The sequence below is a fragment of the Corvus hawaiiensis genome, chromosome 16, assembly GCF_020740725.1.
Source record: "Corvus hawaiiensis isolate bCorHaw1 chromosome 16, bCorHaw1.pri.cur, whole genome shotgun sequence".
Lineage (NCBI taxonomy): Eukaryota > Metazoa > Chordata > Aves > Passeriformes > Corvidae > Corvus > Corvus hawaiiensis.
Window position 1 is genome coordinate 14405005 of NC_063228.1, and position 11212 is coordinate 14416216.

General features: G+C 63.0%; 1 protein-coding gene across 1 annotated transcript; it reads right to left on the reverse strand.

Annotated features, from left to right (window-relative positions):
* Nucleotides 1-1783: 1783 nt before the first annotated feature.
* TFAP4 (transcription factor AP-4) lies at nt 1784-8923 on the reverse strand. The gene is made up of 7 exons (XM_048321282.1): nt 8699-8923; nt 5005-5170; nt 4454-4552; nt 3802-3972; nt 3444-3581; nt 2278-2436; nt 1784-2160 (listed from the first exon to the last, which is right to left on the reverse strand). The coding sequence occupies exons 1-7, from the start codon at nt 8785-8787 to the stop codon at nt 1966-1968; spliced, it is 1017 nt and encodes a 338-aa protein (XP_048177239.1). The 5' UTR covers nt 8788-8923; the 3' UTR covers nt 1784-1965.
* Nucleotides 8924-11212: the final 2289 nt, after the last annotated feature.

Genomic DNA, 11212 nt, shown 5'->3' on the forward strand with positions numbered 1-11212 from the left:
AAAGGTGGATGTCCCCAAACATCGTGTCCTGGGCTGATCTGATGTCCCCTCAAGCCACCACAGGTTACCAACTCCAGGCAATGCCATACACCCCATAGGAAACAGGACATGTTCCTTCCACCCTGCTGGTGTCCCCACTGTCACTGCACTGGCAGCGTGGCGCAGGGCAGTGTCGTCCCCCACAGCCAGCGGCAGTGTCACCAGCACCTGGCACCCTTGCTTGTAGGCGACAGCCACCCAGCACTGTACCCAAAGCCTGGCCCTGGCAGAGTGACCCCCGGGCTCCATCACAGCAGGAGCCACTATGGGGAGGCTGCGACCCAGCTTTTTCTTGGGGAAGGGGGCAAAGAACAGTTCCCCAAGTTTGGAAGCAGGGGGAGACCCTGAACCCGAGATGGGGGGCGGGAAGGGGGCAGTGGCGTGGAGCAGGGGGTGATGGTTGGCAGCAGGCAAGAGCCACCCCTTGGCTGGACACCACGGATGGCCATGGCATGGAGGGGCAGCAGGAGGGACCCACAGCCATGGGAGGATGCTGAGAGGTGGGTGCTCTGTGGGAAGAGAAGGGTGCCTCCCCCAAAATAACATGTAGGGAGATGAGTACCCCCACCCCAAGTCATGAGTCAGGTCCATGGAGAGCCATAGAGAGATGGATACCCCCATCCCTGGGGCAAGTGGGCACAAAGTCTGACCCAGCCCCCCTCAGCTGTGTGGCCTCATTAAAACCAGCCCAGATGTCCCCTCACCTCCATCCCTGTCCCCACAAAGGTTAACAGCGGGACCGAGCTTCTAAAAAACCAAGTACAAACTTTATTTTGTTTCTTTACAAAGGCACGAGCCTCTTTTTTTTTTTTCAACTTTCTTAACAAAATAGAATAGCTTCTCAATCAACACAAAGACCTGAAAATTGTAAAAAAAAATACAAAAAAAAAAAAACAACAAAAACCAACAAAACCAAAAAAATCCCAAAACAAAAAAAAAAACAAAAAAAAAACAAAAAAAAAAAAAAAAAAAAAGGAAAGGAACCGAGAAACAGCTGCAGCTGGGGGGAACCTACTGAATACCACCGAGGCTCTACACAAGACTGGCCTAAAACCCTACAGCCGGGTGGGGGGCAGCGGGGCGAGGGGGGGATGCACAAAACGGGGACCCCCCACCCGCCACAACAGACCCAAGCAACACAATCACGAAATAGAAAAGCTCTTCGGAGCTGACGGACCCCACAAACCAGATTAAGTGCTTAAAGGAGGGATGGGAACGGGGTAGGGGGACAGGGATGGGCACAGGGACAGGGGTGGGGTGTAAAAATCAGCCCCCAATCTGCCATCCCTGTGCCAAGGAGGTGGGTGTTGGAAATGCCAGGGAGGGGTGGCATATGCCAGCCCTCCTACCGTGCTCAAATGGCATCATCCCAGGATTATTTTACTCTCCAAGGGGGTTTTCCCTGCCCCACATGGGGTGCGGGAGCCATGGTGGTACCCCAATGCTGGGGATCCCTGTCCTGCCTATGCTGCCATGTCACTTGGCATCTCCCCCCTGCTTAAAAACGAACATTGAATTAAAAGAAAAAAAACACAAGAGAAGGAAAAAACCAAATTAAGATCCCAACCAAAGGCCCTGTCCCAAGGGATCACCATCGGGAACAGCGGGACTGCTGCCAGCTTGGCAGGATTCCCTGTGGGTCAGCAGGTGGGGGGTGACAAACCAGGGTGGGGGGCTGTGACCCCCGTCCCCAATGCCCCCCACCGTGCCCCGAGCCCCCCGTGCCCCACTGTGGCCACCCCCAAGCCCCCACCCCCCCGGGAGCTGAAGGGTGACCTTTGCCTGCCTCTAACGCTCTGCTTTACAGTATTGGAAAAAGGTCATAAAAGAGACCCAAATCGCGTTGTATTTTTTAAAAATTTCAGCATATTCTCTGACGTTTCCCCCCCGCCCCGGCTTCCCTCCCCGGCTGCTGGCCGGGGGGTGTCAGGGCAGCTCCCCATCCCCCGAGGGCTCTTCTTTGCTCTGGTCCATGGAGTCACTGTCGTTGCCCTCGGTGTCAGAGGCAGTGTCGGAGGCGGAGGGCTCGGGGCAGGCGCGCGCCGGTGTCACGATGACGGCGCGTCTCTGCTCCTCTTCCTGCAGCTGCTTCTCCTGCGTGCCCTCGATGTGCTGGATCGCCTGCCCAGGGCACACACCGGCTGTCAGGACATCGCTGGGGTCCCCTCTGACCCACCCCAGGGGTTAGGGACCCCCCGAGCCCCCCACTGCCAAACCCCCCACCGCTCCCCAGCTTACCTGAACGATGGTGTCCAGGTTTTGCCGGGACGTGGAGACCGTGTTGATGACCGAGGATGGGCCCATGGTGACCACGGTGACGTGATGGGAGGGAGGCGGCGCTGGAACGATCACGGTGGGGTGGTGGGTGGGCGCTGGGGGAGCATGTGATGGCAGGAGCTGGGGACAGAAGGGAAAGCCCGGTGAGCAGGGACCTGGGCATGGCGGTGTGGGGAGAACCTCGCGCTTGTTGACAGAGCCCAAGCTCCATAAAAGCTGAAGCATCACTCAGCTGCCCCAGTTCTCCATCCCAGTGGATACAGGAGGATGCCAGCTGAAAGCTGCTGCCGCCTCAGCTTTGCAAAGTGGAACACGAAGGATTCCCCGTATCCCAAAGGGCAATGATTTGGGCTCTGAAGCCAGGAGAGGCAAGTGCCAGCCCCTCCATGGCCAGGAATTCCCCACATCCCTCGGAGATCCTCGCTTGAGCAGCGGATGAGAAGATCCGCCCTAGCAGGAGGCTGTGGAGAGTTCACCTAAAAATAGGCTGAACTTCCCCAGGAGGCGGCCGGCAGGGACCCTGCAGGGACACGGCTCTGCAGAAGCCCAAGAAGGGGGAAGAAGCTGGTGTTCTTCCCTCCCTTTGAAGCTCCTGGAGTGGCGTGGCCCTGGGCTGGGCTCGAGGGCGGCAGTGCACAGGGACCGGTGCCGGCACAGCGCTCGCCTCCTCCCTGCACCACTGGCAAATCCAGGTGCTTCGGGGGAAAGGCTGAAGGTTCCCATCCCCACCGCCTGCCAGCTTGACGCTCCCCTTTCTCAGACTGTTGGGTGGCAGGGAGTGGTTTGGGGATCCCTAAAATTCAGTGGGAGCCACCCAGAGAAAAGTGAAGCCCCTGAGTTGAAATCCTGCCTGGCAGCAAGTGACTTTCCCTGTACAAACCCCTCTGTGCCAGGGAACAGAACCTCTTGGAAGCCACCATAGTTGGTCTAGTCCACAGTCCCTCCCTGAAACACGGGGTGCCTGCAAGCGCAGCCCCAAGCTCTGTGGGGGGCTTTGGGCCACCTCTTTCCCAAATCACCAAGGGTGGGAGCCTTGCCAGCACATCACTGCCCACAGGAGGTGCCAAGTCCATCACCAAACCAACCCCCTGTGTGTCAGTGCCTGGGGGTGTCTGGGGCACACTCACCTGCGTTCGGATCTGCTGCTCGCGCTCGAGCTTCTCCTGGTGCAGCAACCTCACCTGTTCCTGCTGCTGCTGGAGCTGCACCTGCTGAGCGATCACCTTCAGCTTCTCGGGGTACATGTGGGCCTCCAGGGAGCGAACCTGCGGGCCAGAGAACCCCGGTATCAGTGGGGAGTCCGGCACGGCCCCGCTGAACCCCAGCTGCCCCCTCAGTGGCATGGGCACAGCAGAGCCAGGAAGCCCCAGACGAGCATGGAGAAGCGGTGTCCAGAGCAGATGTTCAGTGACCCCACAGCACTGCTGGTGTCCCTGGGGTTCACTGGGGACATGGCAGAGGCTGCAAGAGGGCACCTGGCCTCACCTGCTCCTCCAGCATCATGCGGACCGAGCGCTCCTTGTCCAGCTGCTGCCGGAGCTCAATCATCTCCCGACGCAGATCCTCGGCCTTCTCATCTTCCCAGATGTCCGGCGAGCCGATCCCCTCGTCCTTGTCCTCTGCCCGTCGCCGTTTCGGGGAGGAGCCACTGAATTCCTGCCATGGGAATGTGGTGTCAGGGAAAGGGGGCTAGCACGGATGCTCTCCCTGCCATCCAGACATCTGGGTGATGCCACTCCCCACCACAGCTCCCTGCAGGAAAGGGTCTCCCTGGGGTCGTGTTTGATGCCTGGGGACAGATGGGCTCCTGCATGTGACCCTCATCCCCACAGCCTTGTGCCAACCTGATTCTCACACTGTGACACCCAGGACAGTTCAACCACAGCACCTGAGCTGTCACCAGGCCATCCCCGATACCCCAAATGGGTGGAAATAATGGAAAATGGGATCCCAAGCCTTCTTCCCCTGCCAGGTATGGGATGCCAGGTTGAATGGGGCTCCCTGCCCTGCCAGGAGAATGGAAACTGGCTGATCAGGGTAGAGGGTCCCACCCTGACCCCAAGGAACTACGATGATGTCCCCTCTGTGGCCAGCCAGGATTGTCCCACCCACTCCTGTCCCACCCCCTGGGCACTACCTGGATGAACCGCTTGAGCTGCGTGTTCTGCTGCAGTAGCCGAGTCTTTTCCTGCTCCAGGGAGAAGATGTACTCGGCCGTCTGCTGGAGGATGGCTGCCTGTGGGGGAGCCAGGAGGGGCATGCTGAGGCAGGAGAGACCCCAGCGTCCCTCCAGGCCTCCTCCTGACGAGCTCTGCAAGCAGCACTGCTCCTTGCCTGTCCTCAGTGTCTCCTCCCAGAGTCCGCTTCACCCCAGGTTCCCCCTGGGACTTCCACCATGGTGAAACGCCCCAGTTCACCCACCTTGGGAACCTGACCGGCTGCCTCCTTACCCCACTCCACTCTGCAGTGGGGTCCCCTCCTCACCCAGGAACATGTCACCCTGCTCCCGGGGCACTGGGGGCTGTCACACACTCCCACCCCACTCCAGAACACCGGGTTGGGGATGCACAGCCACTCCTGCTGGGAAACTTCCCCAGGAGAGAGCTCCGTCACCGAATTAACACCCAAATACCCCAACTCCACCTTCAGCCCCTCCACGTGTGGGACCAGCGTGTGCATCCCGCTCACCTTGCTGAGCTTCTCCCCGTCCGTGTGTGGGATGAGGGTTTTCAGGGACTGGAAGCCAGCATTGATGCTCTGCATCCGCCGTCTCTCGTTGCTGTTGGCGATTTCCCTGCGTATCCGCCGCTCCTGGTCCCGCTGGGTCTCCGGAGTCAATGGGATGTTGGCCAAGCTGTGAGAGAGACCCGGGGTTAGGGAGGAGGGCGCTGCACCCCTGCTGCCAGTTCACTGCATCCCCCCTTGCTTTGCAATGATGGTTCCAAGCCACCACAGGGATGGGTAACGCGGAGGGGACGATGGCTGCGGTGCTGGCAATCACCGAAGCAGGTGGGTGGGTTTCTCCAGCCCTGTATCCAAAGCTTTGGGGGATGCACTGGCCAAGCAGTGGCCCTGCTGCAGCCCCCTGGTTCTACTGGGCTCAGACACACTGCCCAGTGCCAAGCCTGGGCGAGGGGAGCTGGGGACCCCTGGGTGGGCAAGGGAGGCTGCGGGCTGGCCGGCTGTGTCCCTGCAGGGCCAGCCGGCGTGTGTGGCCCTGGGAAGGCGGCTCCCTCCCTCCCGCCCCGCTGATGGCTTCCAGATGACAGCTCCCAGCAGAGAAGCCCCCGTCCCACCCCAAGCCGCAGCTCCTGCCTGCTTCCTGCCGTTGCCTCCTCGCCCCCCACGCCCTTGCCCCGCAGAAGGGCCGGGAAATGCCTCCCGGAGCCAGCGATGATGCCAGCATGGAGGGCGAGAGTTCCAGACAGCCAACACCCACAGGTCCAGAGCACCAGACCTGAGCAAAGCTCACTGCTGCGGGGTCCGGCTTCACCCACACCCTACTTCTTCCCCGAGGGAAGTGGGGCAGAGGTTTTGGATCGCACCGTGCCAACTCTCCCCAGAGTGCAGGCACCCAGCACCCGCTGGCGCCGGGGATGCTGCGAGGCACTAAAGACTAAACACAGGAGCTGGGCCACCGGTGCGAGGCGAGATAAGACGGGCTCCAGCCGCCCGTCCAGGTGCCCGGCGGCTCCAGGACGGGGAGATGGGAACATTCCACCCGGAGCCTTGCCAAAGCCAGGCTGGGAAGCAAAGCCCAGCATCCCGCCCTCATTGCCCTCCTGGCGAGGCCGTGGAGGAACCACGGGGGTTTGGGAGCCCAGGGATCTCACGGATACATGCAGCACCACCGTGTGCCCAGGCAGTGACCGGAGGCTCGCTGGCCACTCATCATTGCCTGTTGCAACTGGGGCATGCACCACAACTCCTCCAAGATACATAGGGATGGGGAAAGACCCAGCTCATCCCAGAGGGATGGGAAAGGATCCTCACTCAGCCTAAGAAGGGGATGGATCCCAGCTCTGTCCAAGGGGACAGGAATGGATCCCAGCTCAGCCCAACAAGATAGAGAAGAATCACAGCTCATCCCAAGCAGATAGGGAAGGATCCCAGATTAGCCTAGAGGGATGGGGAAGGATCCCAGCTCACCCTAGAGGTATAGGAAAGGATCCCAGTGCATCCTAAGGGGATGAGGAGGGACCCCAGCTCAGCCCAGGAGGGCCAGGAAGACATTTGTCCCTAGCCTCTGAGGCAGTGTCCCAGCACAGGCTGACGCTGGGTGCCAAGCACCCACTGCACTGGTTCCCTCACATGCAGTTCCCAGTGGGTGTCCTGGGGGTGTGGAGCTGGAATGGGTGCCCAGGGGTCTGCCCCTCTCCCTGGGAACAGCCTCTGCCGCATGGAACAAGAGCTGCTTGCAGCAGGATTGTGGCACAGGGCTCCCATCTGGTGGTGGCTGTCACCCACCTCCCTGCTCCTGCTGAAACCAGCCCCAAACTTGTCCCCAAAACACACCAACCGTGCAGGTCTTGGAGACATCATCCCTTTTGGGATAAGGAGGTGGCGGGAGCACTGCTCTAGGATGTTGGACCACCAGAAACTTAAGGGGAATGGGATGGAGAGGCCCAGGACTGGGCAGCGCGGAAGTGGTTTCTTAAATACCGGGGAAGGAGGAAGAGCCTGCTTCCTCACCGGCAGACCTCCCGCAACCTGCCCCAGCTGCTCTTCCTGGGAAGAGACCTGAGAAGTGACAGCGAAATACAGAAAGGGCAAAGACCCATGGATTCAGACACCCAGCATGGCCAGGGATGGGGCAGCACAGAGGCAGGGGGAGCAGGTGGCACCCACTGGAGTCCCCGGGGTGTCCCCAGCCTAGTGCTGGTGCTGTGGGGTTTGTGTTGGGCAAGCAGAATTTGGTCCTTCCCACCTTGGTGAGGACATTGCACTCGCCTGGACCTCGTGGGAAACAAACCCATGTGGGTGTTGGAGCCAGGCCCAGGCACAAGGCCCATGGCAGATGCCCCGCTGTCCGCTCATGTCCAACACTGACCACAACTGGTGCTGTGGGCAAGGGAGGCACAGCCATGTGGGCAGGGTGTCCCCAAGTGCCTTGAGGTCACAGGTACCGTGTTCCCGAACTTGCAGGCAGTGTATCCCCAAGTTCAGAGGCAGGGTATCTCCACGCTTCCATGAAGGGCACTCCTAAGCTCACTAAGCTCAGGGTCAGGGTACACCTGAGTGTACAATAAGGGTACAGCCAAGTGTCCCCAGCACCCCCAGCTCACAGGCAGGCTGTCCCCCAGCACCCTGAGCTTGCAGGCAGGGTGTTCCTGAGCTCCTCGAGGTCATAAGCAGGGCAGCCCCCAGCACCCCGAGCTCCATGCAGGGTGTCAGCCAGCAGCCTGAGCTCAGGGCAGGGTCTCCCAGAGCTCGGGGCAGTGGGAAAGCTGCTCCCGGAGCTCTGTCCCGTGCCGGGGTCAGTGTGGGGCCGTGCTCCGAGCGGGACGGCCGCATCCCCCTGCCCATGCAGTCACCCCCCAACCCACGGGTCCGCAGAGACCAACGCGGAGGACCCCAGTGAAGCCGCCCCCCCTGCCCTGGGTCGCTGCCCCACCGCTGCACTCCCGGGGGGGCTCAGGTGTGGCCGCCCCCCGGGATCGCCGCGACGGAGCCCCCCACGCCGTGGGGCAAGGGCAGCACCCCGAGGGTCCGGGTCCCCAACACGTGCCGTGGGGCCCAGGCTGCCCCACAGCCCCGCGGGGCCCGACGGTTCGCGCCGCCCCACGGCGGACCCGGGCCCACGGGGGCTCAGAGCTCCCGGGGGCGGGAGCCCAAGGCCCGGGGAGGCGGAGGGGGAGGGGGGGGGGGGGGGGGCTCAAGGCCGCCCCGCGTGGCCCCGAGGCCCCCGGCCCCCCCCCCGCCCGCCGCCCCCCGCCGAGCCCCCGCGAGCGCAGCCCCCGTCCCCGGCCGCTCCCCCGCCCGCCGGGGCTCCCCGCGTGTCCGCGGGCTTTGTGCCGCCGCTCCCGCACTACATGTCCCGGCAGCCCCGGCCGCGACCCGCCTCCTCCGGGCGGCTGCAGAGTCACGGCCAGGCCCGGCGGTAAACACACACCCCCGCGCCCCCCGGACCCCCGCGCCCCGCGCCCCCCGCCCCGAGCGCGCCCCGCCGCACCCGCGGGGGCCGGGCGGGGGTGGGGGCGCGGCGCTCCCCGCCCGGGCCACGCGCGGCCGCCGGCCCCATGTGCGCGGCCGGGACCACGTGCGGGCGGTGGGGCCGCGGCGGCCGCGCCGCTCCCCCCCGTTCTCCGCTCCCCTCTTCCCCGCCATGCCCCCCCAGCTCCCCCGAGCCCCCCGAGCCCGGGATCTCCCGGCGCCCCCCCACCTGCAGAGCCCGCCGATGACCTCCTTCTCGGATTTCCTGAAGTGCTGCAGGGCCGGCACCTTGGGGGCCGGCACCATGAAGTACTCCATAACGGGGGCGGGGGGCCCGGTTCAGCCCAGCCCGGCTCGTCCCGGCCCGGTTCAGCCCCTCCCGGCCCGGCTCCGGCCTCTGCCCGCGGCCCAAGGCGGGAAACAGCTGGAGCGAGCGCGGCTCCCGCCCGCCGCCGCCGCCGCCGCTCCCCCGCCCGCCCCCGCCCGCCCGGCGCCGCCCCCGCCCCGCACCGGCCCCGCGTAAACAAAGGCGGCGGGAGGGGCCGCAGCGCGGCCGGAGCGGCACCGGGACACGGCGGCGGGACGCGGCGGGACACGGCGGGGCGGGGGGCGACTGGAGCGGCCGGGACGGTACCGACCCTTGCTGGCACCGGCCCGTCACACCGCGTCGCGTTCTGACCTAGCTCCATCCTATGCTACTCTATCCTATCCCACTCTATCCCGTCCTACCCTCATCCTGCCCTGTCCCCAACCCATCCCACCTCATCCCATCCTGAGCTGTCCCCATCCCCTCCAATACCCATCACATCCTATCCTCATCCCATCCTGCCCTAGATCGCCTATCCTATCCTATCATACCATACCCTATCCTATCCCAGCCTGACCTGTCTCCATCCCATCCTACCTCATTCTATCCTACCCTAGCTCCATCCCGTCCTACCCTATCCTAACCTGTCTCCATTCCACCCTACCTCATCCCATCCTGCCCTAGTTCCATCTGATCCTACCCTATCCTACGCTATCCCATCCCTCGTGTCCCTATCTCATCCTATATCAACGTGACCCGTCCCTATCCCACCTCATCCCAGCCCATCTTGCCATAGCTCTGTCCTAGTCTGCTCTATCCTATCCCATCCTGACCTGTCTTGTCCCTATCCTATCCTATCCTATCCTATCCTATCCTATCCTATCCTATCCCAGTCCTATCCCGACCTGCCTTGTCCCCGTCCCCATAACATCCAATCTTCATCCTAACTCATCCCATCCTATCCAATCCAGTCCTGTCCTATCCTGTCCCATCCTATTCTATCTCAGCCCATCCTGACCTGCCTTGTCTCCATCCCATCCTATCCCATCTCGCGGTATCCTGACCTGTCTTGTTCCAGTCCCATCTCATCCTGTCCCATCCTGTCCAACCTCATCTGATCCTGTTCCATCCCATCCCATTCTGTCCTGTTCCCATTCTATCCTACCTTATCCCTATCCTGTCCCACCTCATCTGCCCTACCCTATCCTACCCTATCCTATCCTGTCTTGTCCCTATTCCATTTTATGCTATCCTTTCTTGTCCCCATATAATCCTCTCCTATATCCAGCTTGTCCCACCTCATTCTACCCTATCCCCATCCCATCCCATCCGGCCTAATCCCCACTCCATCCCATCCTATCCTACCCCACCCCGGCCTGCCCTAGTCCTGTCCCATCCTCTCCTACTCCATCTGATCCCATCCCTATTCCCCCCCATCCCTGTTTCCAGCAAGGTCTGGCTTCTGGGGGGGTCAGGGGGATGATTCTGGGGGGGGGGGGGAGGTCACAGCAGCCTTGGGGCTGCCACGGGGCTCAGGGAGTTGGGGGTGACAGGGGTCATGTGGCTGGCAAGGGGCTTTGGGGAGGAGGCTCTGGGGGTTGATGTGGGGCTCTGGGAGCTGATGGTGAGCTTGAGGGGTTGATGGGGGGCTCTGGGTGCTGGCAGAGTGGCTCTGAAAGCTGGCAGAGGCCTTGAGGAGCTGCTCGGGGGTCTGGGGTCTGGCAGGGGCTGTGGGGCCTATCAGGGGGCTTGGGGGCTGGCAGGGGCATGGAGCTCACAGGAACCTTGGGGTTCAAGGCTTTGGGGACAGCAGGGTCATGTGGCTGGCAAGGGGCTTTGGGGGGGCTTCTGGGGGGCTGGCAGAGGGGTTCTGGCGCATGGGGGGGCTCAGGGGGATAATGGGGGGATGATAGAGGCTTTGGGGGGCTGTGGGGGCTGGCAGGGGGCCACAGGGCTAGCAGGAGCCATGGCGGGCTGGCAGAAACTGAGGGGGCTCACAGGGCACAGGGCTGGTAGGGGGTACAGGGCTGGCAGAGGCCATGGGGGGCTGGCAGGAGCCACGTGGTACCTGAGGGACCTACCTGTGGCAGGTGACCACCCCCCAGAGCCCCCCAGCACTGTCTGCGTGGGTCCAGGGCCACCGGAGCAGGAACGCCGGGGGGTCCTGGGGCTGGGCTGTCACCCTGGAGGGGCAGGACCCGGCCCTGCAGAGCAGGGTGGGCTCAGCCCTCCCCCTCCCACAGCCCGGCCCCGCCGGGAGCTGCAGGACAGGTTCTGCCGGGTGTCCCCTGGGCCCCCTGCCCGGCCCCCGCGGGGGCCCCACTGCGGGGGCTGCGCGTCCCCCCACGGCACGGGGACCACCGCGACCCCCCTCCCTTTTATACTGAGGCTGTTGGGGACACAACAGCTTCTTCCCTCCCCGCAAAAAAAATCCCA